Raw genomic sequence first — 26,690 nt, forward strand, 5'->3', positions numbered from 1 at the left:
ACTTTTTTTTGTTGTGCCCACCATTTAGCGGCCAGTGCAATCTTTTGGACAAACAGGAAAAAGGTCCAAGGTACAGTAGACTTGTGTGCTGGCATGCTTGATGAAGCCTTGTCACTTTGTGAAAAATGGCTTGAGTTTAGTTATAGCCTTTATTTTTGGCAGTAAAGATTTTGTTTTGCTTTTGGATTTTTGTCTTGCCTAGTTGTCTGCTTTTGTGGTTTGCCTTTATATTTTTGGTGGCTTCTTATTGCTAGAGAGAGGAAATGCCTTTCCAACACCTCTTATTTCATTTTTTTTATTAATTGGAATTATTCTGTTGTGGTGATATGATGACTTCAAAGCTGTAACTGTTTATTTTTCCCTTTCAAAAATGATTTTTATTTTAAAATATTAAACATGCATATTCCAGCCAATTTGTTGTTCATTTGGCAGTTAATTGAGTGGAGTAATATCAATTAATTGAGTGTGAGGTATTCTGATGTACATTTGTTTTTTTCAACTGTAGTTTTTAATTAAAAATACTTTTCTTTAGTCAAATACAAAGTTAAAGCTAGTTCGGAGCCTTGCTGTGTGTGAAGAATCTCCACCGCCTCCCACAGCTGAAATATCACAGGACATTCAGGTAAAAATCATGTGACTGAAGCTACTGAAACCTAGTTGAAGTCATTTGCTCTTCAAAGAATATTTGAAAGAAAGACTTACTAGTCATATGCTGGTGGTGGTGGTGTAGTCGTGTTGGTCCCAGAATATTAGAGAGACAAGGTGGGTGAGGTAATATCTTTTATTAGACCAGCTTGTGTTGGTGACTGAGACAAGCTTTCAAGCTTATTCAGAGCTCTTCGTCAGCTATGTGTATGCTCAAAAGCTTGTCTTTCTCACCAACAGAAGATGGTCCAATAAAAGATATTACCTCACCCACCTTGTCAGACTTAATAGCCTTCAGTTAGATCTGTTTTAACATGCAAACAGCAAACAAAATGATTTATATTTATTTTTAAAATCCTTATTTCACAAATATTTGGCAAAGAATCATGACCATCCTTTATGTCCCCCTTCACCGTTTTTTTTTTTTTTTTTTTTTTTAAACACACAACATAAGACCAAAATGTCCTTTGGCCAAAGTAGTTTGTCTTTCATCATGACCTAGAATTGTGGCTTAGATTTTTTTTGGTTTGCTTGGTTTGGTTTTTGGTTTTTAATTCCCAACTGCTTTAACATGTTTTTGAAGAAGTTTTAAATTGCTCAAGCACTACTGGAAATCATTCAGATACTAAAGTAGAGAGCAGTTTTATAGTTAGAATGTAAAATACGGTAATTTGCTAGCTTCTTATTTTTAGAAGACATATTAAACAAACTGGTGTATGTTTTGAGTTTAGCTTGAAGTTCTGCATATTGGCTTTAACAGTGGTATTGATCTTAATTGCTAGTAACTAAACTGGACCTTGCCTATAATGTATAGAGGGAGGAGCGGACCTATGCCACTCCAGTTCCTTCTCAACTGCCTGCAGCTCAAGACTGAGTTCTGTAGTGTCTGTCTAATTGACACAGGTTTTTTTCTTTCATTTATTTTAATGTTTTCACTTAACATGGTTTGTGCTTTGTGGAGGGGAGAGGAAAGGGGGTGTTTTCTTTCTCTCTTTTTCTTTAAGGTTGGGCCCCCCCTTTTTGCTTGGGCCTTCTCAGCCAGTGGGTTATACGCAAGACCCCAGAATTCAAGCCTTGCCAGATCTGCCACAGGTCCTTTTCACCACAGTGACAAGCACTCTAGATTCCTCCACTGCCTTGGAGAGGCTCACATCCTATCAAAGTGTAAGATCAGCTTCAAGAGCAGATCTCAAACTGAGGGAAGACTGATTAAAACAGCTTCTCATGGAGCGCCTCCTTAAACTTGGGGGGGCCTGACTCTTCCCAGCCCTCCATCGCCAGCAAGCTGAGTCCAGCGGACAGCATCAGTCTCTCAGAAGACCTCTAAATATAACTTGCATCTGAAGAAGTGAGGTTCTTACCCACGAAAGCTTATGCTCCCAATACTTCTGTTAGTCTTAAAGGTGCCACAGGACCCTCTGTTGCTTTTCTCTAAATATAAGAGATCCCAGTCTCCCTGATAGAGAGAAGAGAAGTCCTTCTTAGATCTGAGAACACAGAAACCTCACATTCTTGTGTGGATACCACTGAGGCTCCTACCTGTCATGGTACTGAGGTATCAGCACCACCAAGAAAGGTTTCTTGTAACTAGAAGGCCACCGCCGAACAGCCCTGAACAACTGATTAGTCAGTACTGGCATCAGACTCTTCCAAGTGGAAGGACTCCTCAAGGAGTAAAGACTCTTTGAAGAAATCATCTTCTATTCACCTGGTACCATCTACCTTCACACAGAGCATGCAGACTGATAATCTGTACTGTCCCCAGTACTGCTGGAGGTATTTCACCCGGAGTAGCAGTCCCCTGGCTCACTAGTATTATCCAGGTTCCTCTCACACAAGAACCTTCAGACTTTGGAGGAACATCAGTCCCCTATGAGGAGGACTCTCCCTCCCGTACCAGGAAGGTTTTCCCACCTGCACCCAGGTGCCAGCTAGAACCAGCAACCCCCACCCCCAGTCATCCTCATACAAAGGTACTGTTGACCTCAGCTTCACCACTGGACACAGAAGAGGACACTTCCTCTGGTTCAGAAATATTCATACAAGGCTATACCACCTTCTCGTTCCATCCTTTCTCCTTTGAGGTGTTCCTAAGGGCAAGACCCCAGGAATCAGCCAACAGGAAAACCCCTGGGGCCCTGCTCCTTCTCCTCCTTATTCCCCTCCTCAGTGGGACTTTTGGAACCCTTGTACCCCTTGCCTTGAGCTCACATAAGATTCTCAGCCACCAACACCTCAGGTCCCTCCATGCCCTCCTCAAGAAGTCCTTGCAGAGGAACAGGAGCTGAGAATAGAGGAGGAGACACCACCATCCCCTTTCACACCAGACTAGACAACCATGCCCCCTTCCCACTCCTCCAATGTCTTAACACATACCTCCAGAGCAGACACCAGAATCCACTCCCTTTTCTGCACTGATGGAGTCTTCTTATATGGAGCACCCATAGGGATGATAATTCAAAGACAAAGGAGGGGATACTTACCTTGTACAGTAACTGCAGTTTTGCAAGATATTTTGTCTCTATGGGTGCCCCATCACTCACCCTCCTTTTCCCTCAACTTTGGTGTCCTTCCACGCTCTGAGGTTGAGAAGGAACTGGAGTGGCTGGGCAGAGCATGGGGGGGACAAACGGCATGGACATTGCTAACAAAAATCTCCAGTCAAAAGTGTGTGTGTGTGTGTGCGCGCGCTCCACACGAGAGTGTGTGTGTGTGTGTACACACACTCACTCACTTACTCTCCTCATGTGGAGCAACATAGCGACAAAACATCTCAAAGAACTCCAGCTACCATACAAGGTAAGTAACCTCACCTTCTCCCAGTTGTTGAGTTCAGTTATCCCAGCCTGGAAAGGTGAAGTCTGTGTGATCAGCCTGCTAGGAGGTGCCCATGGTAATACTGGATCTGCTGTGCTTTGTGCCCTTGGAGAGAGTAGCTCAAGCACTGCTGCTTGTCCTTGCGGTGCCTCGTTCTCTGCATACTTTTCTACTAGCAGGACTCCTCACTCTGGAGGAGGCACAGGTTCTGCTGCTCCCTGTTCACTATCTTGATATGGTCTATGCCTATACACCAGCTAGTAGCAGGATTTGTTATCTCCAAGTCCGTGTGTAGGACTCAGCTCTCCTCCACTTTCGTAAGCTTTGCTGCTTCTGTGGATCTAAGTTGTGTGCAGATTGTCACTGTGATGTGGGATGGAATGGTAAAGTAATGCACTTCCTTGACTTTCCCTTGATTCTCTTATTTTCAGCCATCATTAAATGTAGCCAGTTGATAAGGAAAGCTAAAGGCATTAGTTTATAGTTTTTTTAATATATGGCCAGTAAGATTAAGGCGACAGTAAAATAGAATTTTTTTAATATGAGGAACAAAAGAAATACCAACAATAGTATGTGTCTGTTACAGATAAGGATGTTAAAATAGTCAATAATAGAACACAAATAGATGTGTTTAATAAATATTTCTGTTCTGTATTTGGAAAGAAGCTGGACAGTTTATTAACAGTTTGGTGATAAAGAAATATTTTCTCTTCCAGCAGTAACTTGGGAGGATGTTAAACAGAAACTGCCACAGTTTAAACATCTTTTAACTTGTAGAACCATATAATTACCATCCAAGACTTCAAAATCTGCGAAATCACTCTCTGAGCCATTGATATTGATATTTAACAAATCTTGGAATACTGGGAAAGCTCCAGAGGACTGGAAGAAGCTGAAGTGATGGCAATATTTTAAAAGGGTTCATGGGATGATTCTGGTAATTATAGACCAACTTCCTTGACATTGATCCCAGAAAAAATCATGGTGAGAGTGGCACAGGATTAGAAAAAATAAATAAAACATGGCAGCGTAACTTATGCAAATCAACGTGGATTTAAGGAAAGTAAACCTTGTCAAAACAAGCTTGATTCAGTTTTTTGATGAGAGATGCCCTAGGGTATGCTATTTAGAGTCCAAGGCCAGAAAGGGCCATTGTGATCATCTAATCTGACTTCCTGTATAGCACAGGCCATAGAATTTCCCTAAAATAATTCCTGGAAAATATATTTTAGAACAACCTCCAATCATGATTTTAAAATTGCCAGTGATAGAGAATCCACCACAACCCTTGGTAAATTGTTCCAGTGGTTAGTAGCCTTACCTGTTAAAAATTTATGCATTATTTTCAGTCTGAATTTGTCTAGCTTCAACTTCCAGCCATTGGATTGTGTTCTGCTTTTCTCTGCTAGATTTGAAGAACCTGCTATTAAATAAATATTTGTTCCCCATGTAGGTACTTAGACTGTTAATCAAGTCACCCCTTACCTTTCTCTTTGTTAAATTAAAGATATGGAGCTCCTTGAGTTGCCTTCTACAACTGGCAAACTATCAACTGGCTAAGATAGTGGTCATATCAAAGACAACATTGTAACTTAATTCATAAATAGCCTTTCTACTTCTACTGGAGATTCCCCTGTTTATGCATCCAAGGATTACATTAGCCCTTTTAGTCACAGCATTGTGCTTGGAGCTCCATGTTCAGCAGATGATCCATGACAACCCCAAATCTTTTTCAGAGTCACTGCTTCCTGGGATAGTCTCCCCCATCTTGTAAGTATGGAGTCTTTATTCCTAGATGTATATACTTATGTTTAGCCATATTAAAACACACATTGTTTACTTGCACCCCGCTTACCAAGTGATACATATCACTCTGTATCAGTGACCTGTCATCTTCATCCACTCTCCCAATTTTTGTGTTATCTGTGAACTTAATCAGTGATATGTTTTCTTCCAGGTCATTGATAAAAATGTTAAATAGCGTAGGGCCAAGAACCAATCCCTGTGGGACCTCATTAGAAACCTCCCTGTTCAATGTACTTATAATTATATTTTGAGACCTACCAGTTAGTCAGCTTTTAATGTGTTAATTTTATATTCTATTTTTAATCAAAATGTTGTGTACGAAGTCAAATGTTTTATAGAAGTCCAAGTATATCAGCACTACTACTTGCATCAAACAAACTTGTAATCGCATCAAAAAAAGATATCAAATCCTCCTGTTCACCCCCTTTTAAATACTAGTGCAACATTAGCTGTCTTTCAGTCTTCTGGAACTTTCCTAGTATTCCAAGATCTATTGAAAATCAACATTAACGGTCCAGTGATAAGCTCAGACAGCTCTTTTAAAACTCTTCAATGCAAGTCATCCAGACTTGTTAATTTGAAAATGTCTAACTTTAGTAGCTGTTGTTTAACATCCTCCTGATGTACTAGTGGAATGGAAAGACTGTCATCATATATTAGAAAAGAAAATGATTGGGAATGGCAATGAGCTTGTTTTTGACTCGTATTTTAATGCATTATGTCTTGTATGCAGGAAATTCCAATCTTGTTAATATTCCGTCAAAGCTGAGGTTCATAATGTTTACTATCAACAAGTGGGGAAAAAACTCTCTCACTACGACTTTAATTCGGATTTAGCTGCTTTAATTCGAATTAACGCTTGACCCGTCCACACAACGAAGCCATTTAATTCGAATTAAAGAGCCCTTTAATTCGATTTCTGTACTCCTCCTCAACGAGAGGAGTAGCGTCAAAACCGGTATTGTTAATCCGAATTAAGGTTAGTGTGGCCGCAATTCGATGTTATTGGCAATTAAATGTTATTGGCTACCCACAATGCAACGCTCTGGAAATCGATGCTACTACGGTAGCTTGGACGCACACCACCGAATTAATGGTGCCTAGTGTGGCCGAATACATTCAAATTTATAAAATCGGTTTCCTAAATTCAAATTATATAAATTCGGATTAATCCCGTAGTGTAGACATACCCTCCTTTTGGGTCAGAATCCTCTTTCCAGAAAGCTTCAGGTGGTCTTCTCCAAAACCAAGAATTTCAGATCTGGTTAGGATGAGAGACGTGAAATGAGTTGAACACATTTTTATTATGGGGATCACATCATTCAACGCACTACTCTAAATATGCATTGGGCAGCAAAGCCTCCAGAGCATTTCCTTCTAAGGACAGACCTAGTTAGAGGACAAATGATCTGTGGTTATAAAGTTTACACAAGTGCTCTGTCATGTCCAGAGTTTCTGTAGAATTATCCAATAAGTCAATTTTTTAAAAAAATTTTATGAAATACTTCTATGTTCTACTAAATAATCACGCTGGAAAGGCAATCCCAGACTGCTGGGCTGTGGCTCTAGGTTTGGCCCCAGAAACAATCATTTTGTCTACTTCATAGACTTTGAGTTATACTTAGCCCTTATGACTGATAGATTCTTGCAGAGACGAGGGATGATAATACCTCATGAGAATGTTGAGGCTTAATTTATTAATATTTATAAAGTACTTTGAGATCCCTAGATGAGAGGTGCTACAGAAATGCAATTTTATAAAACTATATTATACAAATATAAAATTTGGAATTTTAATATTGAATGATGGAAATTGTAACTGGAGCAGTGAATCCCAGAGACTGCCATTTAGTATTAGACCTTTTCAGTTTGGTCTTACATTACAAGGTGCTTACAAAGAGAATACCTTATCTAGACAAATGATGGCAAGTGAACAGCTAATTTCTTCAAAAATTGGACGCTTTAGGATTGTATGCGGCCTCCGGTAAATAAAGATCTTCATCAACTTCATAAAGGGAAGACTGTTTCTATCTTAGTAATTTATTTGCTTATGAGTCCATCATAGTCTCTTAATAGGGTTGAGATTTTTCTCCTTTAAAGGACATTTTCCTTAGAATAATTAAAAAAAAAAAAAAAAAGCCAAAGGAAGAATATATGAAAGTCAAGGACTATTTTATATGTTCACTCAGTGGCCTGGATTTTTTCACTGGGTCACCACTTAGGCTTGTTAATTCCAGAGGCTGTGGGTGAAAGCGGAGACCAGGCCCTGAATCCTTTTAAGTCAAATTCTAGAGCTCTTGAGGACTCAGAAAGTGAGGATAAATTTTAGGATACTTTACAAGCTGGGTAACTCAGATGACTATTAACAGTGGAAGTGAACAATATCTCAATGTATGTGAACAGACAAGCGAATGAAGAGCTCTGATGAGAAAGTTGAATTTCAGTGTGGATTCTTTTAAGGCAATATGCCTAGAGTAAATAGCCTCACCACTGACAGACCAAAGCACACAAAGCCTTACCTAGGGAATAAAAGCTAAACATAGATTTTTTTTCTATAACTTTCCAGGCAAGTGGGTCATACTTCATTAGACTCGTCAGCCTTTGAGGCACAGGAAGCTTTCCATCACAGTCCTGGGGAATCAGTGGTGGTAGAAGAAAGGCATCCGTTCAGATGGGGCATTCCTTTTTACCATTGTTAAGGCTACGATTTAGTCATGGGTATTTTTAGTAAATAGTCAGACAGGTTACAGGCAGTAAACAAAAATTCATGGCCTGTGACCCATCTGTCACTTTTGCTATATACCCTGACTAAAACTTGGGGGGGGGGGGGGGCGCTGCTCAGGGGTGCCATGGGTGCTGGGGGAGGGCAGCTCAGGTACTCATGGGGGGGGACAGCAGTGCATGACCCGGGACCCCGCTGGTGCTGGGGGAGAGGGAGGTTAGCAGGGCCGGCTGGCTCCCTACCTGGCTCTGCGCCTCATCTCTTCCTCCCCCCCCCCCCCCCCCGCCCACCCCAGCAGCAGAGTTTGGGTGTGGGAGGGGGTAGGGGGTTGGAGTGCAGGATGGGGTGAAGCGGGCTCTGGGTAGCGCTTACTGTGGGGGGTGGGGAGGCTCCCTGGAAGCGGCGACATCTCCTCGCTCAGCTCCTAGGCGGAGGCATGGCCACGCAGCTCTGTGCGCTGCCTCTGCCCAGAGCGCTGGCTTCACAGCTCCCATTGGCCTTCAAGTGGAGGCAGCATGCGCTGCAGAGCTGCCTGTCCACACCTCTGACTAGGAGGTGAGTGAGGGGGAGCACCCCAACCCGCTGCCCCCTCCCACACTCATACTCTGTTGCTGGGGGATGGGGTGCAGTGGCCCAAGACTCCCCCAGCAGTGGCCGGTGCAACTGGCTCAGGGGCTGCCTGAACTGCCCCTGAGCCAGGTACACCAGCTGCTGCAAAAGTCATGGAGGCCACGCAATCCGTGACAAATTCGCAGTCTTATCCATTGTTATAGGGCATTATTAGGAAAGAAATTTAAACAAAGTTGATTTATTAACCAAGATCTTTAAACTATTGTTGTACATTTTCTATTTGGGATAAGTGTAGAGTGAGCAATTGTCAGATGAAACTGGGTGAAATTAATGGGGGTGTGAGGGAAATGGTGATGATGTGAAAATTCTTTCTACCTACTGACGTAGTTCTGACTTATAAAAGGAAGTGGAATAGCGTATCATAGTGGTGGATCCAAGTTATTCTAACCCAGTTTCCTAGTGAGAAATTAACTGTTTCCTTTTTCTAAGTTAACATAAAGACAATAAAGTAGGTAACTGAAGAGCCACCAGTGTTTTTAGTTCAGATGAAGGGAAGAAAATAATTGCTTATTCATACTATACGCAGGTTTATAGTGAGCTGAGAGAAGATTTTTGTGTGGAAACTACAGGTTTTCAGCCAAATGAATCTTTTGGACTAAGACATGAATACATGGAGGAACAAAATATTTGTGATTAGTAGTGGCAAATACTGAACTTTAGATGTCTATAGAAAAATAGCATGTACTGTAGGTAACTTGAACAATTCAGTATTTATTTATTGTTTTGGTTTTCAGATAATGTAGAAATTCAGCAACATTTGTTAGACCTATTCATTTTCAAATGTTGAAAATGCATAGCAATGCCATATGCAGATGTCGTCACACAAATAAATTAAAACTGGTGCTGTCACCCTCACGGGCATCCTCAGCAGAGATTAAACAGGTATGAAGGCCAAGTTACCCTGTCACCCGTAGGCTTAGTCTTTAGTTTAGATTAAATTAAAAAGGAAACTTTTGTGTTCTATTTGGGGGGGATTCAGTCTCTGACAGTGTATCCAGTTGAATAAATAAATTCAGATTTTGTGATGGATTACATGAAAATATACTTTGCTAGCAAACCTATATTAAACTAAAAATTCTAGGTATAAATAACTATTTGCTATTATCTTAATACACTAAACTATTAAAGAAATGTGAACAACTTGTTGGTGAAATTGGGAAAGCTGGTCCCCCTTCGAACCTATTTGTTCAAGAAGTTCTTGTCATTGGTGTTGTGCTATGAAAGCTTACTTAGCATTCTCAATGCGGTTGCTTGGTGGAGGGAGTAAAAGCTGGCAATGAGGAGCCTAATTATCAACTGAGCGATTCACTATTTAAAAAAATTGGCCTATACTTTATTTTTCTTAAACACCTAGAACACTTTAATATAATCGTGAAATGGGATATGTCCTTGAGATGTATGTGCGCTATAAAATATTTAAATGCGTCTACTTTCCGTATCTTCTTTATACATTTTGATAACAGTTTTTGTTTGAAGTGGGTTCTCTGATTCTAAGAGGATCTGAAGACAGTTATTACACTGGTTACTTTTCCATTATGAACGAACATGTTACAAAGCAATTTTCTGGTACAGCCATAGCTCACTTAAAATAGTTTCCATTATGACTGATCTTACTTTTCAACAGGAGAAAATTCAGATCCAGTTAACGCAGTCTTTTGAGAAAGAAGAGAAGCCCACAAAAGATGAAACGGAAACGGAAAAATCCAGTGATAAATTGTCCAGAAAAATGTTATCAAGAGGTTTGTTATCACTCTGCTTTTAAATTATATTTTAAGTAAACTATCTATGACGTAGACGTCCATATTAATAACCTTGAGTGACTTTGATGGAATAATTACTGTAAATAATTCTGCTGTGCTGAAAGTCAAATGCATATAGTTTTTCAGCAAAGACTTCAGGCCTGATCCTTCTTTGGAACCTCACCCCAAGGTCCACTTGTGCATGTGCAGTTTCTATGTGTAAACACAACATGCACAAGTTTTGATGCACTAACGTTTGCACTTGGGTGAACAGCAGATCCCCTCTGCTTAATTTTTCATGGTGGTGGTTGAGAAATGGATGGAATTTACTTTCTTCAATTTAGAGAGAGAGAAAATTGATAAGCCTAAATGTGACCTACTCAGTGTATCTGTTTGTGGACAGTGTAATTCTTTGTGTTTGGAAACCAATGCTTAAATGTCATTCATTGCCAGAATCCCAATATTAAGAAGATAGTATGAGTACATAATAGGTGGAGGGAAAATTCAGTGAGAAAAGATTTTGATTTAAACCTTCTAAGATGTAATTGAAAACTTACCTCACTTCTAAAAATAAGGGGGAAAAAATCTCTTATTGCGGCTGGGGGGAGGGAATCTATTTCAGGAGGTACCATCTCTTGGGGTGCTTCCCAGTTTGCAGGAGAGAGTGCATGCTACAGCAGACATACTTCCCTCCCTGATGCAGGGAGGGATGAAGATGGTGGGGCTGTTGCCTGCCCTTATCCCCACATACCTTTTGGGATAGTTGATTCTAAAGGGGCTGTACGAGGGAGCAGTCCTTGTGCACCCAGGAGTTTTGGGGGCTGAGATTATGCCTTGGCTTTATATGGGAGAAGCAAATGGGGGAGGAGGAGTACCATTGTACTACTCTTTCCCCATGTTCATGAGAAGCCAATATTCTTACAGAAATTTGTAACTGCTTTTTGAGAGGTCCCTAAAAGGAAAAAGACTTCTAAATTCTTCAGAATGAAGATGGGAGTGGCTCAATAGCAGGAGTAAAAACATCCTGAACATTGACAGTGTTGTGGACTGGTTTGCTAAGGACGAGCTATTCTTTTCAATTTACCAAAAACTTAGAGGATAACTGAGATAGCAGATATGCAAAAATAATACAAATTTGTTCCTGTCCCGGGTGCACAACACTTTATTAAATGGCAAAACTTTGAGTATATATGTTAGCTGATGGATGATCCTGAGGTTTTAGGTCAGCTTTTGTTCAAATAAGTTACCCCCAAACACTTATCCAGACATCTTGAATCAAATAAATTGTGCTGCAGTGCCATAAAACCAGTATTTTTTAAATGAAATCTCTAGTACTTATATTTACCATGTACTTCAAACCCATAGCAGCCTTTCTTGTGTCATTTCAGTGCCTCTTTTCCTTGTTGGAAATCAGAAGTTCACACAAATTAAAATAGTTGTGATACAGGAATTAAGTGAGGTGTTTGGTTTTTTTGTTTTGTTTTTTTTTTTGTTTTGTTTTTTTTTTGTCCTCAAATCTTGAAATCAAGTTTTGGGTGGGGAAAGCCACACCATGATGTTCTTTTAATCTAACCAGTGTGTTTATCGTTTAATGTTCCCTAAACGAATCATGAAAGAAATTATTCTCTTCAAAATGATGATAGGGAATTAAAGGCAGAGTAATAGACTTAGGCAATTGTTTTATCTCTACTATTCTATCTTGTTACATGTCACTTGGTAGTTTAAGCACTTTAACTTGTAAAGTGTGCTGAAAATAGAAACTTGCCTAATGTTAGAGTTCGGTTACCCATTGATGGTAAATTGTTATAGTTTAAAAACTGATAATTACACAATTTTACCAAAATTACTAAAATAAAGTGCACATCATTTTTCAGCTTTATAAATGTTTTACCAGGAATGCTCCTGGAAATTTGGCATCTTGTTTTCAAGAGCAATTGAGAGCAGGCTGGATTAAGGCAATCCAGGACTGACCAGCGGGGCAGCTGGAGCCTAGGCACAAGTCTATGCTATTTTTCACTTGGAAATGGGTTGGAGCTTCAGCATATCTTTTTAAGAAGAGAGCCCTAAGAATTAGAACACTAGGAGGTGCTCAGATATTGCAGTGATGGGTGCCAATACATAGTTCAAAGGTAGATCAAATTTCTTTGTGCATCGCCTATTCTGAGGCACAAAGCATAGGCACCCAAGCTAATAGGGGTTGAAAACAGCAGGAACCAGAAGAGGCACTACGTAACCTGAAATGTTTGCTCTCATGAGGAGATATTTGGAAGTTGTTGAAGAGAAGTCACAGAAGGCGTCTCTTAAATGTGTAATTCCACTGAAGGAAAGGTACACCGAATGGGAGCTTGTAGCAATACATGATAAATCATGCATCACAAAGGTTAGACTTGTACTTTTTAAAGTATTACATGTCACCTAGAGCAAATCTATAATGCTTGAAAATATGCAGTTACCTCTGTTAACTGACAAAAGTAGTAATAAAACCTACGATTCCACATTGGATCTGCAAAATGAGACTTTGTTGCTTGTATGTCTTTTCCTTAGCTACTATAGAGACAAGGTGGGTCTTTCATTGGACCAACTTCTGTTGGTGAAAGAAACAAGCTTTTGAGCTACACAGAGCTCTTCTTAGCTATTGTGAGGCTGAGTTTACCGAGTTAGGAATGGTATCTGTTGATCAGCTAAGGCGCAATATATTCATCTAAATCTTAGATTTACCAGATTCCGAGTTTTAGTTATTCATTCATTTGTATGAACAGCACCTTAAAAATGTAATAAGAACCATGTGTTCAAACATTGAGCACATGATCTTTTCAATAACATCATGTTATGTTTTTTATAGATTCCAGCCAAGAATACACAGATTCAACTGGCATAGATCTACATGAATTTTTAGTAAATACACTAAAAAACAATCCCAGGTAAATTAAATTAAAATGTTTTGAATTAACTTAATTTTTCTATCTCTTTTTAGTTTTTAATTAATCTGCTGCATGTTGAGAGCTTTCACTAGAAACACCTTAGCTTGCAAAGGTCTTAAACATGATCTTGTATAGTTGATATGGAGTGTTTAAACATTTTAAAAGGCTGGCTCCCCTGTACCCTAACTGACCTGGGCCCTACACTTATCCATGTTATGAGTTCAATAGGACTACTCATGTTTACAAATTTACTGAGAAGTGTTTGCAGGATCAGCATCCTTGTGTAATATTTTTACTTGGCTATGCAAAAATATGGAACGTTGCAGTAACTAATTTGGTGTTGAATAGCAGGTCCTGAGGTTTGTTCTTTTTTTCGATATGTAACACACCTTCAGATGTAGTTATAGTAAGAAAAGCATCTCTCAAACTCACTCATTGGTGTTGTCAATATGGGCCAAACCCTGCCTCAAGTTATATGGGTGTAAATTCCAATGACTTCAGAGGGAGCTTTATCTGTGGAACCGAGAGGAGGAATGTGTCCCTTTGTGTCTACAAAATGTGTGTGCTGAGTTTACAACCCCACCTCTTCTTCTTATCAATGCCACATAACTAATATAGCTACTCTTCTTTTTTTTTCTGCTTTGCACATCAAGAAACAAATCCTTCCTTAACCTCTTTGGACCTCCAGGGTCTCTCTGGCGACAGATTTGACATGGTTCTACTGTGCAGGGGTGAGCAGGATTTAGGGGTACCAACAAAACTATTTGAGGTACAGGGAGGAGTTGGGCAACAGGATCTACTGCACATCTTCTGGTTCTTTCTCATAAGTAAGAAGAGGTCTCAGGGCCCAGGAGAGACATGCTAGGCAAAATCAGCTTTGCTATCACTCTTCAATCTGTTGGAGGATACTGTAGTGCATAACCAACACATTAAGTCTGGTATCTGAGGAATGGATTCTTATTCCAGAATTATTTTAGTTGGTGGTGGTGATTTAAAAAAAATATATTTTTAAATAAATCAAAAAATACCATCTGAGTTTTGGTGTACTAGGTTGAGCCTGGTAGGAAAGTCAGTAGGAAAAAATCTAAATTAACTCAAGGACAGAGTGAAGTTTGTATACCAGTTGTGGAAGAGAGAGGTATGTGGAATGCAAGGTGTCACTTTTAACGTTATTTCCTGACAGTAACTGCACTTCAACTGTAATGGGAATTATATGTGAATATTAAAAGCAAAATAGATCCCTGGTGCTAGAAGCAGTCTGGCAAATTTTATAGTAAAGCATCAGAATGTACTCAACATTTTAACATCTTCAGTTTCATATAATTGTAAAATTTATACAATGTTTCTGAAAACATTTTTTTTTTTAATTTAAATGTCAGGGCTTGATTTTTCTACTCTTCTTTTCAAACTGTCAAACATGCTCTCTTTTTGTGGACTTCTGTCTTATCTAACTTATACAAAGTCCATCCCCAGGGTACGTGAGCTCCAAATTCATAGGTCTTGTTATTACTGGGATAAGAATACTGGTGTAGCTATGACTGGCTTGATTGGTGTGGATAATGTTTTTTCCGCCTGAGAACCATGCAAGCCAAGCTGTATAATACAGCCATGTTTCAGTAGTTTTTATCATGATGCTGATCCAAATGATATAAGGGCCACAGTTTTCACTGAAACAGTTGTTTTGTACTGTTTCTCTTTTAAAGCTACACTAGCTGTGTTAGTGACTGATTTTATATTTATAAATGAAAAAGTTTAGTTAATCATGAGCAGTTGTGAGTTTAGAAACCGTTTAAGATACTGTTGCTGAGATGGACTTTTTCTCCTCCCTCGCCACCAAAAACAGTTTTTTAACCATCCTTTCCAGTTTAGGTAACTTTTTAAAGTTACAATCCTAAGTATCTAACAAGAGACAAGAAGTGAATACAACAAACTGGAGGGGAGTACAAGGAAACAATGAAATAGTACTGGTCAGCATGAGAGACAGTAGTCTCAGTGCATGAGCTGCCTAGCTGTTGTCACGACTTGAAGCTGTTGTCAAGGCAAATGAAGACTGGAAAGATTGTGCAAATTTGTAACAGTGAGAGTAATTAACCATTAGAACAATGGGAATGTGATAGCTGGGGATGGATCACTTCTCCATCACTTTAAGTCTTTAAATTAAGATTGGATATTTTTCAAAAAGACGTGCTGGCTCAACCAGAAGTTAAGGGCTTGATGCAGGAGTTACGGGGTGAAATTTTGTGGCCTGGATTTTGCAGGGGATTGGACTAAATGATTGTAATTATTGCTTTTGGTCTTAAAATCTAAGCATCCGTGAAATTTTTAACATTAGTTGAATTTAGTGCTGCTGAAAGATGACAGGTTACATGAAAATGTAGTACTGGCAGCAGCAGGTCAAGCCTCCCCTTGCTCCTCCATCAGTTTGTCTCAGTCTTGACCTGGATGAATTGCTTCTAGGGGTGAAAGTTCAGTAAATTTTCCATTCCCATTAATTCCTTGGTGCCTTTACTGAGGCTTCAAATAAAGGTTCTAATTAATGCCAGTTGTATTCATAATTGTGGTAATGGGGACACTAAGAACTGTATTGAAACTCACGTTATTTAAGTTACAAGCAGCCATCAGATGGTAACTACTTTCACTACCTGCCTGGGCCATATTTGAAAAAAAGATGAAAATGAAGTATTTTATCTTTTATTCATGGTTTTATGTTCATAGTTATGAATTTTTGAAGAAGAAATTGAGAATGAAGATCTGCAGTTGACAAAAATAATAAAATGGGACTCTTACATATTTTCATTAAAGAATGTTTTATAATCATATTTTAAAAACTCTTCATGTATTGTTCTCTATAGGAAGCTATGAAAAGGGCAAAGAAATTCAAGTGTGTATATATATTTTGTAACATATTGCCTTGTTTTATTTTGGTCCTGTATAGAAGACGCCAGTGTCTAAGTTACAGGGAGAAATTGCACATTTTGGATGGTCAGTGTTTTCAATGTTATGGGCTGGATGGAAATTTTGGGGCACCTTGGCGAGCCACGTGCAGAAATATAGTTCTAGATTCTAGAATCAGATAACCTTTTAGAATTTAGCCATTAAGGCATTAATGGGGTTAAGAAGTATATAGTTCAATTAAATAAGAGAATAGCACCCCCTTACTTGAACTTGAATGACATATCAAGGCAAGGACACCCCCAGAAATTTTTCTAATGGTATGCATTCCCCTCCCCTTCCTACTTCAGGGATGAGACAGGCAGTTTGCCCTACTGTGGTCAGTGTGTTTGCTGAGACCCTTTGGCCTGTGCAGGAGTGAAGAGTTCCCCCCCACACACTTTGGAGTAGGGGGTGCCAGCTGCACTGACCATAGGAGAGGCAGAGACAGGGGACCAGCCCCCATTCCCTTTCCCACCTCCCATCCCCGCTGCCTTCTTGGCCTGTTCAGAGGCTGCAGAGACCCAGCAACTGCTGATTCCCCTCCTGGCCATGCCCAAGACAGCAGTGTGGACAGCCCCATGGCCAGCGACCCATCTCCTGCACAGGAGGTAACTGTCTTTTGCGCCATGCCCATCTGGGAGTCCTGCTTACCCATATCAACCAGCAGGGACCACGATGGTAGTGATTTGAAGCCATTTTATTCTTTTCATTTGATCACATCATCTCAATGACTGTTCTTTCTGCTGACTCTCATGGGAAGAGAGAGATTGAGAGTACTCTTTGTATTCTGGTTTCTTACAAGACAGAACAATTCTACTCTAAAAATCCACACACACACTAGCAAATTAGATACCTTGTGGTCCTCCTGGTAAACTGCCATCGTTGCCCGGTCATTAGGGGAACGGATGTTATCTATGCATGTTTAAAATTCATATATTTGCAATTCTGGAGTGTTTCCTATATGAGTGTTGTATTTTATTTTCAGGGACAGAATGATGCTGCTGAAATTAGAACAGGAAATTTTAGATTTCATTGGTAATAACGAGTAAGTGCTGCAATTTTAACAAAAAAAATTATTCAAAAGTATTTTTGTTGTTTCGTAAAATGAATACTTTTCTCTTCCAGAATTCCACGCAAAAAGTTCCCCCCCATGACATCTTACCATAGAATGCTGTTGCACAGAGTAGCTGCTTACTTTGGATTGGAACATAATGTGGACCAGAGTGGGAAGTCAGTGATAATAAACAAAACTAGCAATACGAGAATGTAAGTTGTCATAATTTTGAAATAATTATTCGAATTTTGGTGCATGGATTTACTCTCAAGGCCAATTTAGACAATGATACCAAATCTGCAGCCTCAGGAGTCAATCAACACTTGGGAGCTCACTCTCCCAAGGATGGGCGCCAGTGAGATCTTTATTGTTCATTTGGTGCTATGTGATGTGGAATATGAAAGTCCATATTAAAGGTGTCACGTTAATAAGATCCTTAGCTGTTGGTGAGATCAGAGTATGTATTGCAGCCCTGGATGGGTCACATCACAGGCTCTGTCTTTGTATTTAAAAAAAAAAAATCCATTAATTCTGTAACTATTCAGAAACACACCACTACTTCTAGATACATTCCTTGTTGCTTCCCTGTGGGAATAAGCGGCGGCCCCTGAACTAGAACGATAGGACAGCTTGTGGCAAGTGGAGTGATAAGGGGTCTCACTGAATTTAGGTTTCTATCATGTGGAGGCCCACTTGATGGGGGAGTGGGGTTGGGAAGGTCTCCAGCATTGCTTGAACCGGCTTTGTTTACTTTACTATTTGCATTTTTAATTATAACTTTTAAGGTAAAAATTGTATATATAACTTGTCAGTTTTTTCTCTCTAAATGTTCTTGAATTTGATTAAAATTTTTAGTGTTTTGATTGTGTTCAGAATTTAAGAAGCCAGGTTTAAAGAACAATTGGACAACTTTGAAAACAGCTTTCAGTAATAATATCTTAAATGTATATATTAACTTTCATCCCACTGTTAAGTAATTAATAGATATAGCTGGGTGGAAGGTAGAAACCAAATTGACAATCACAGCTATACAACTGTGGGGGTTGGGACATTCTTGCCAAGGACACAGGGCAAACCCCTATTACATAAGGAGACATGGGTGTGACGTTCCCCGGTGTTATCTGGATCAGAATCTGCTAGGTCACTCCAATCCTCGACTCTGGGAGCCAGCCTTACCCTGCTCTGCTATGAGAACCCCCACTCCTGGGCTGTTCACGCACAGCCTATAGCATGTAAGCTGCTCCCAGTTACGTGAGTGAGCACTTTTGGCCAGCCGCTGTTTGGATTGTGCAACCGAATGACACTAGCCAATATCTCCGGTCCCAGACATAACCCTAGGAACCTCCGTCTTGCAGTGTCCAGTTATGCCCACTGGACGCTGCAAGCTTATGAGTTCGTCAATTTAACAAAGAAATTGATATGTACCAGGCTTGTTATCCCAAGGCGAATCTCTTGACACGCTTCAAACCAAACACACTCCTTCAGGTAGAATAAATAAATAAATTTATTAACTACCAAAAGATAAATTTTAAGCGATTATAAGTCAAAGTACAACAAATCAGATTTGGTCAAATGAAATAAAAGCAAAATGCATTCTAAGCTGATCTTAAGACTTTCAGTGCCCTTACAAACTTAGATGCTTCTCACCATAGGCTGGCTGGTTGCCCTTCAGCCAGGCTCTCCCCTTTGATCAGCGCGTCAGTCGCTTGGTGGTGGTGTCTGTAGATGGAGGTGGAAGAGTATGGCAAATGTCTCTCCCTTTTATCATGTTCTTTCTTCCCTCTTGGCTTTGCCCCTGCCCCCCCTTCAGGGTCAGATGAGCATTACCTCATAGTAGTCCCAGACTGACCAAGGGAAGGGGGGGTGACTCACTCGAGAGTCCAACAGATCCTTTGTTGCTGCCTAGGCCAGTGTCCTTTGTTCCTGTGAGGCTGGGCTGGATTTGTCCCATACATGCCCTGATGAGGTGTGAACTGCCCCTCTGCTCCTGGAGAGTTTTGCCTGGGCTTGTTTTAAGCCACGAGGACACATTTTCAGCCTCATAATTATATAAATGAAATTACAACCTATAACATTACTATAACAACAATGATCAGTGCATCATAGGCCTTCCAAAGACACCCGACATGACAAACTTTGCACTGGATGCTACACAATCGTATTAGAAGGATGAACATGGGGGTGCAGGGTGTTCCTCCGAGATACAGAGAGTCACAATGGGATCATGAGATTTTCAATATCCACACACAGTATATGTTTCATCCAAAAGACCTGTTTGTCTTCTACACATACTTCCGCGCATGTGCGCACACAGCCTGTGTAAGAAAGATGAAGTCTGATTTAACCCTGCTGATACGTTAAACTCTGTAGCTCTAGCAAGTCTAGGCCCCTTTGAAACCCAAGATTTACAACACAAAGCTATTCTCTCTGAACCATTCTGCTAATACATTTTTTTGTACTTTTTGGTTGTTTTTATTACTCAGTATATTTGCATGAATCAGGATCTTTGAGAGAGGCATGTTCTAGTGGTTTGGACACAAATCTAGGATCTGGGAGGGCCTGAGTTCTAATCCTGGTGCTAACATGGAGATTTTTGGGCCACAAAATAATCTAATCAGTTTACCTCAATTTTGTAATCTGTAAAATGGGACTAGTAACACTCTGACGGGCATTAGGTTTAACCAATAAATGTTTGTAGGGTACTTTGAAGATGGAAAGTATATATATAAATTTTGAGGTACTAAATATTTTTACTATTCGAATCCATTTGGTTTTGCTATAAATTCCCTACCTGAAGTTATACTTCCATATTTCTCAAATAAGGTATTTCATGCCCACAAAGTCTGATGTCTCAGACCAAGGATTATGATTACTTGAAGTGGGGAATAAATAGCAGTAGCAGAAGAACTCTTAATTGCAAACTGGAATATTTCTTTTTAAAAACAAAACCACCACCCAGCAATCTTGGAAGCCCTAATAAATGCAATTACTAATTAGCAGGCATTTCATCTAACCTATAGACAGTAGGATGATTTTTTAAGGTTTTCAGTATTCTTATTTTAAATCACTTGGGATATAAAATAAGAATTTAGAAAGAAAATCTTGGAGATCTGCTCCATATTGAATAAAACCAAACTTACCTTTTCCTCATAGGCAGATTCCCCGCTCCAGCGTCGATCAGTGGTGTTACTGATATCAACAACCCAGTCCACACTGGGACGTCTCAGTGGAGTGGGAAGTTGGTGATTGCAGGGCAGTAAATTCAGGGACCTTTAAAAGAAAGAGGTAAGACAGTCTAAAGGTTCTCTGAAATGCCTGCTAATTATGTTTGGGCATCCAGCAACCATTTAGTTAGGTTTGGTTAAAAGTACTGCAGTTCACATTATAAAGAAAAAAAAATCCTGCTTTTATACAAATGCTCTGAGTAATAACTAAAAAAAACCCTGAAATACAGACCATATATATGTTATACTCTTCAATAGCCAAATTCCTTCCAGTTTTCTGAGAACTGATCATACGACTGTAAATAATTTAGCATAACTGCCATTGTTGTCAGTAGTTTTTGGTACCTAACAGTAGTTTGGAGAGGGTCTCATGATCCATTCATACGGCAGTTGGATTTAAAAAAAACAACAACTCATGAACTCTAGCTTCCTGCATTCTTGCAAGACTTCTGCTTGCATGCATGACTGCATTCTTCCTCCTGCCTTTTTCTATTTTTTTATTTTAATAGTTTAATTTGTTTTCCATCACTCCCATCTCCTTATGTTCTTATTTCCCTTGAAATAAGTTGTGGTTGTTTAAACAGTAGACACTTATCATTCAGCCTCATGCACGTCCTAAATTCCCTTGCATTGCTACAACTATGGATTATGAGAAACTTATGAGTCCTCAGTGAAACCTGCTTGCTTGCTACTTTCATTGGGAATTGAAAACATGCTTCGAAGGAATAGGTCTGTTTTAGAAAAAGGTTTCGTATGCCTCATGACAGCAAGAGTTGTCAGGTTACAGAAACATTTTATACTTTTTGATATTTTTTCAGTTTGCAGGTCAACAGCTTATTACAAAACCCAACACTCCAGTCAAATTGTAATATTTTATATGTGATATTTTAATAGAATGTTTCTCAAACTATTTCACTTGGTGTCAGTGTCTCTCTTATATTGATATACAATATATGGATTTATATATTTATAAAATTATTCATCGTTTGTCTGAAATGTAACTTTTTTTCCTAATCACTTTCCTTAGACCTGATCAAAAGTTTTGTGAGCATATAAAGGATGAGAAATGTGAAGATTTTCAGAAACGGTACATCCTTAAAAGAGATAATTCTAGTTTAGACAAAGATGATAACCAGGTAAATGTATGGAGTTTTAATTTTTTCATATTGATGCCTTGTCTATAAATTCATGCTATTTTCTTGTAGAAATTGGTATTTTATCTAATCACTTATTTAATTTAATTTAGATGCGAATACGCTTAAAAGACGACAGAAGAAGCAAATCTATAGAAGAACGAGAAGAAGAGTACCAGAGAGCTAGAGAACGAATATTTGCACAAGATGTAGGTATTAAATCAAAAGGAAATCTCACTGCATCTTTCTCTTGGGAAATTTTTTTCAGTCTGACAATTTCATACATACAGGTTCCCATAGTTCATATTTTAAAGGATTTTTCTTCTTGATGTAGGTTTTCATCTATATACAGTTAAAAAAAAAAAAAAAAAAAAAAAAAAAATTTAGTTAACAGTTCTGATGGTTTTGATGATCATTATGATAATGTCTGAGCAAGTAAAATATCGAACTCACTTTGCCAGAGCAGCATTAACTCTGCAGTGCTAACTGGAATTCAGCCTTGTTTGTCAGTAAAATAAGCATAAATAAAAAACATACAGGAAGGACATCTGTTTTACGGTACCTTTTTACATAATTGCCTTTTTGCGTTATCTGCACGAAAAAACAGATTCTCATTCTAAAATGAGGAGAATAATCTTTGGTAGACTAGTTTTGCTGCACCTGTATATATTGAAAAGTATTTTCTACTTTGTCCAACAGCAAAAGAGAACAAACTTTTAACAAATTATTCTGACTTCTACAGTACTTACCAGAACATTTACTTTTTCTTATTTTAATCTGTATATTTTTCTTGTCCTCTGTATTATTCCTTTAGAAAGCACTTAACCAAAACTAAGAAGCAATCGTTCACCCCAGAATGTTCAGAAGTAATGGTTCTTCAAGTGCCTGTCCAGATATATTACTGTTGGTGTGCTTGTGCCATGCACTTAAGTTTGGATTCTTTTGGCCAACAGTGTATTTGGGCTGTGTCTGCACCCTGAGTGTCCTCTTGCCTCCCACCTGAGAGGGTAAAGGGCGAGTTGACTCCAACTGCCTCTCAATTCCTTTTGACGCCCAAGGCAATGTTTCAGAACTTTGGCAGTGTGTGTGAGCGCCTCAGTCACTGTGCAGTCCCTTTCTATTGTTTGTATGTAAATAAGAATGCCTTAGATAGATAATTGTTAGGCTTACATTTTTTTACATATTGTTTCCTTGCCTTTGGATTCACTTGAATAGTCATTAATATATTTCAGTATTGACAAAATAAATATATCAAATATCTTGAAAATGTGATATTTTGCTCAATAGTCCATAATCATTCCACACTGTCATGTAAGTAGATAATGGTTGCATAGTGCAGGTGAGTGAAAAGGGTGGGAGATCATAATTTGGCTTTTCAGATCACTACATTCCTTTATGGTATCTGTTTGGCTCTAGGGAGCCATATTGATCTATTATTATACATTTTACACTCGCAAAGCTCAAAAATAGTTATTTGAAAACTATAGAGTAGGAGTATGAAAAGCAAAAAGACTATACCTAATCTAACTAGGAAATTGGGTGAGGGCAGAGAGAGACAGCTAAGATTTTTGTACATTAATGTAAGGAGCCTGCGCAACAAAATGGAAGAACTAGAACTATTGGTGCAGGATGTGAAAACAGATTTTACAAGGATAACAGAAACATGGCGGAATAACAATCATGACTAAAATACAGGTGTTGAAGAATATGAGCTGTTCAGGACAGAGAAATAAAGATAAATGTGGTGGGGTAGCATTGTACATCAGTGATGCGGTAGATTGTAAAGAAATAAGAAAAGATTGCATGGATAAAACAAACGGTTTGGGCCAAAATCATTTTGGGAAAGGACTGTGAAAGAGTGCCTACTGGAGCAGGGCTAAGGGTCTGTTATAGACCCTGCAGAGTAGGATTTGGTTATGGATAGAGTAGAAATATATTTTTAATATTAGAAAGATAACTACTCCCAGAAATTGTTGTTATGGGAGACTTTAATTTTCCAGCTATAGATTGGAGAGCAAATGCAACTAATAATGGTAGGGCCCAATTATTCCTAGATGTAATACCTGACAGATTTCTTCACCAAATAACCAGCAAGAGGTGATGCTATTTTAGACTTGGTTTTGGTAAATAGTGAAGACATTATAGAAGAAGTGGTCATAAAAAATAGCATTGGATCAAGTGATCAGGAGCTGATTAAGTTTTTAAATTAAATGGAAGCATAATAAAAAAACAGGTTGGTAAGGAAAGTTTTTGATTTTTAAAAGGGCACATTTTGAGAAATTAAGGGAACTAGATAGTTAAATCAGTTAGACCAGTGTTTCCCAAACTTGGGACGCCGCTTGTGTAGGGAAAGCCCTTAGCCGGCCGGGCTGGTTTGTTTACCTGCCCCGTCCGCAGGTCCGGCCGATTGCGGCTCCCACTGGCCGCGGTTCGCTGCTCCAGGCCAATGGGAGCTGGTGGAAGTGGTGGCCAGTACGTCCCTCGGCCCGCGCTGCTTCCAGCAGCTCCCATTGGCCTGGAGCAGCGAACCGCAGCCAGTGGGAGCCGCGATCGGCCGGACCTGCGGATGGGGCAGGTAAACAAACCAGCCCGGCCGGTTAAGGGCTTTCCCTACACAAGCGGCGTCCCAAGTTTGGGAAACACTGAGTTAGACTAAAGAGCTCAGAGATTTAAATGTGGAGGAGACTTGGAACTTTTTTAAGTCAAAGGTGTAAAAGTCTTGAATTTACATTCCAAACAAGGGGGAAAAAATTGAAGGGAAGGGCTCCAGACATAAATTAATGAATAACCACCTCAAAAAGGGTATTATAGGAGTAAGCAGAGAGCCTAAAATGAATGGAAGAAAGGCCTGATCAACGAAGAAAGCTACATCTTGAAGGTCAGAAATTGTAGGAATTAAGTGAAAATTGCCAAAAGTCAAGATGAGTTAGACCTGCAAAGGAAATTAAAACAAATAGCAAAACATTTTTAGCCATATAAATAAAAATAGAACAAGAAAAGAAGTGGGACTGCTATACAGTGAGGATAGGGTAGAGACCCAGGTATGAGCCACAAATTTAAATGAGCTCTTTGCCTCAGTTTTCAATAAGGATAATAATGTAGGACATGGGGGAAAGGCAAGGTAGCAATAGATGTTGCCACATCCAAGGTGGAAGCAAGCCTCAAAGATCTTAATGCACTCAACTGAGGGGATTTAGATAATCTCCATTACAGCATGCTGAAAACTGGCATATAAAATTACAATAATAAACTGTTAAATTGGGATGGAAACAAATAACGGAAGAATAGAAAACATAGTACCCATATTTAAGAATGGAGGTGGGATCCAGGCAACTACAGACCCATTTGTCTGACCTCCAATAGTATGCAAGGCTTCAGAATAAATGTTGAGGGGAAAAAAGGTTTAAAGACATGGAAGTAAATGGGATAAAATGCAACATTAGTTTACCAAACGTGGATTGTGCCAAACTAATCTGATATCTTTCTTTGAGAAGATAACTAATTTTTTGGGTCCGGGAAATGCGGTAGATCTAATCTCACTGAACTTCAGTGGAGCATTTGATATGGTATCACATGGAAAATTATTGGTTAATTCTGGAGAATTTGGGGATTAGTACAAGAACTGCGAAATGGGTAAGGACCTGGCTAAAGGGATGACAATGGATTGTACTGAAAGGTGACCTCTTGGACTGAAGGGAGTTTACTGGTGGAGTTCCTTGAGAAATAGTCTTGGGACTGACCTTATTTAATACAGTAACTCCTCACTTAAAGTCGTCCTGGTTAACGTTGTTTCATTGTTACGTTGCTGATCAATTAGGGAACATGCTCGTTTAAAGTTGTGCAATGCTCCCTTCTAATGTCATTTGGCAGCCGCCCGCTTTGTCCACTGCTTGCAGGAAGAGCAGCCCGTTGCAGCTAGCTGGTGGGGGCTTGTAACCAGGGTGGACCGGCAGCCCCCCATCAGCTCCCCACTCCCCTGTGCTGCAGCCGCCCAGCAGGCTAGCAATTGCCGGGCAGGTCAGCTGTCCCTCCCCCCACTGCCATGTGCTGCTCCTGCCCTCTGCCTTGGAGCTGCTCCCAGAGATTCCTGCTTGCTGTGCAGGGGGGGAAGAGGAGGGGCTAATGTCAGGGTGTCCCCCCCCTCCTGCACCCCACTTACCCCTTCTCCATCTAGAGCAGGGAGGGGACACGGACGGAGAGAGACCGAGAGAGCCAGGGGCAGCAGCTGCTGTCTCAACTTCCTGATCTACTTAAAAAGACAATGCACTTAAGAGGGTGTCAGCTTACTTAAAGGGGCAGTGTGCATCTCTCTCTCTCTCTCTCTCTCTCTCTCTCTCCCCCACACACACAAGGTGTGTGTCTGTGTCTCTCTCTGCTATGCTGTCACCCCTCCCTCGTGTTTGTGCTGCCTTGTGTGAGAGGCTACATTAACAACAATGTGTTAACGCTTGAGGGCTCAGTCGAGTGCTAGTTCATCATTTAGCAGCAAGGCATTCCCTGGGAAATATCCCTCCCACTTCCACCCTCTAACTTCACCACCTCAACCCAGCTTCACAATCATCATAGCTGTGAACAGTATTAAATTGTTTAAAACGTATACTGTGTGTATATCTATATAATATATAGTTTTTTGTCTGGAGAAAAAAAAATTCCCTGGAACCTAACCTCTTCTCCCCCTCACCCCCCCCCCCCCCCCCCGAGGAGTTACTGTGTTTTTCATTTATTATCTTGGCTCAAAAAGTAAGAGCGTGCTAATGAAATCTGCTGATGATACAAAGTTGGGAGGCACCGTCAATACAAAAGAGGATCGGAATACTATACGGGAAGAGCTGGATGACGTTGAGTATCGAAGTAAAAAAAATAACACCATAGGGTCTCATCTTGATTAGAGTCTCTATGCATCATTAAAAAAAATAATTAAAATTAAATTTTATACTTTTTTTCCAGGCCCTGTGTTCCCAAGAGAATTATCTTATTGACCGAAGGTAAGAGTATTCACAATTTAAATTGGTTCCTATTTACATTTTCTTAATAAATACTAAGCTCTCTTGTTAAAAATGTCAAC

At 39.6% G+C, this 26,690-nt stretch overlaps 1 protein-coding gene across 1 annotated transcript in view; it reads left to right on the top strand.

Moving 5' to 3' along the window:
* Positions 1-26,690, top strand: part of R3HDM1 (R3H domain containing 1) — a 98,342-nt gene that overhangs the window by 13,425 nt on the left and 58,227 nt on the right. Inside the window, exons 3-11 of the mRNA XM_065413729.1 lie at positions 29-70; positions 533-622; positions 10,245-10,359; positions 13,202-13,280; positions 17,200-17,259; positions 17,340-17,480; positions 21,520-21,628; positions 21,739-21,834; positions 26,573-26,610. Of these exons, the coding sequence (XP_065269801.1) occupies positions 29-70; positions 533-622; positions 10,245-10,359; positions 13,202-13,280; positions 17,200-17,259; positions 17,340-17,480; positions 21,520-21,628; positions 21,739-21,834; positions 26,573-26,610 (770 nt within the window). The remainder of the gene's footprint in view (positions 1-28; positions 71-532; positions 623-10,244; positions 10,360-13,201; positions 13,281-17,199; positions 17,260-17,339; positions 17,481-21,519; positions 21,629-21,738; positions 21,835-26,572; positions 26,611-26,690) is intronic.

The sequence above is a fragment of the Emys orbicularis genome, chromosome 11 (assembly GCF_028017835.1).
Source record: "Emys orbicularis isolate rEmyOrb1 chromosome 11, rEmyOrb1.hap1, whole genome shotgun sequence".
Taxonomy (NCBI): domain Eukaryota; kingdom Metazoa; phylum Chordata; order Testudines; family Emydidae; genus Emys; species Emys orbicularis.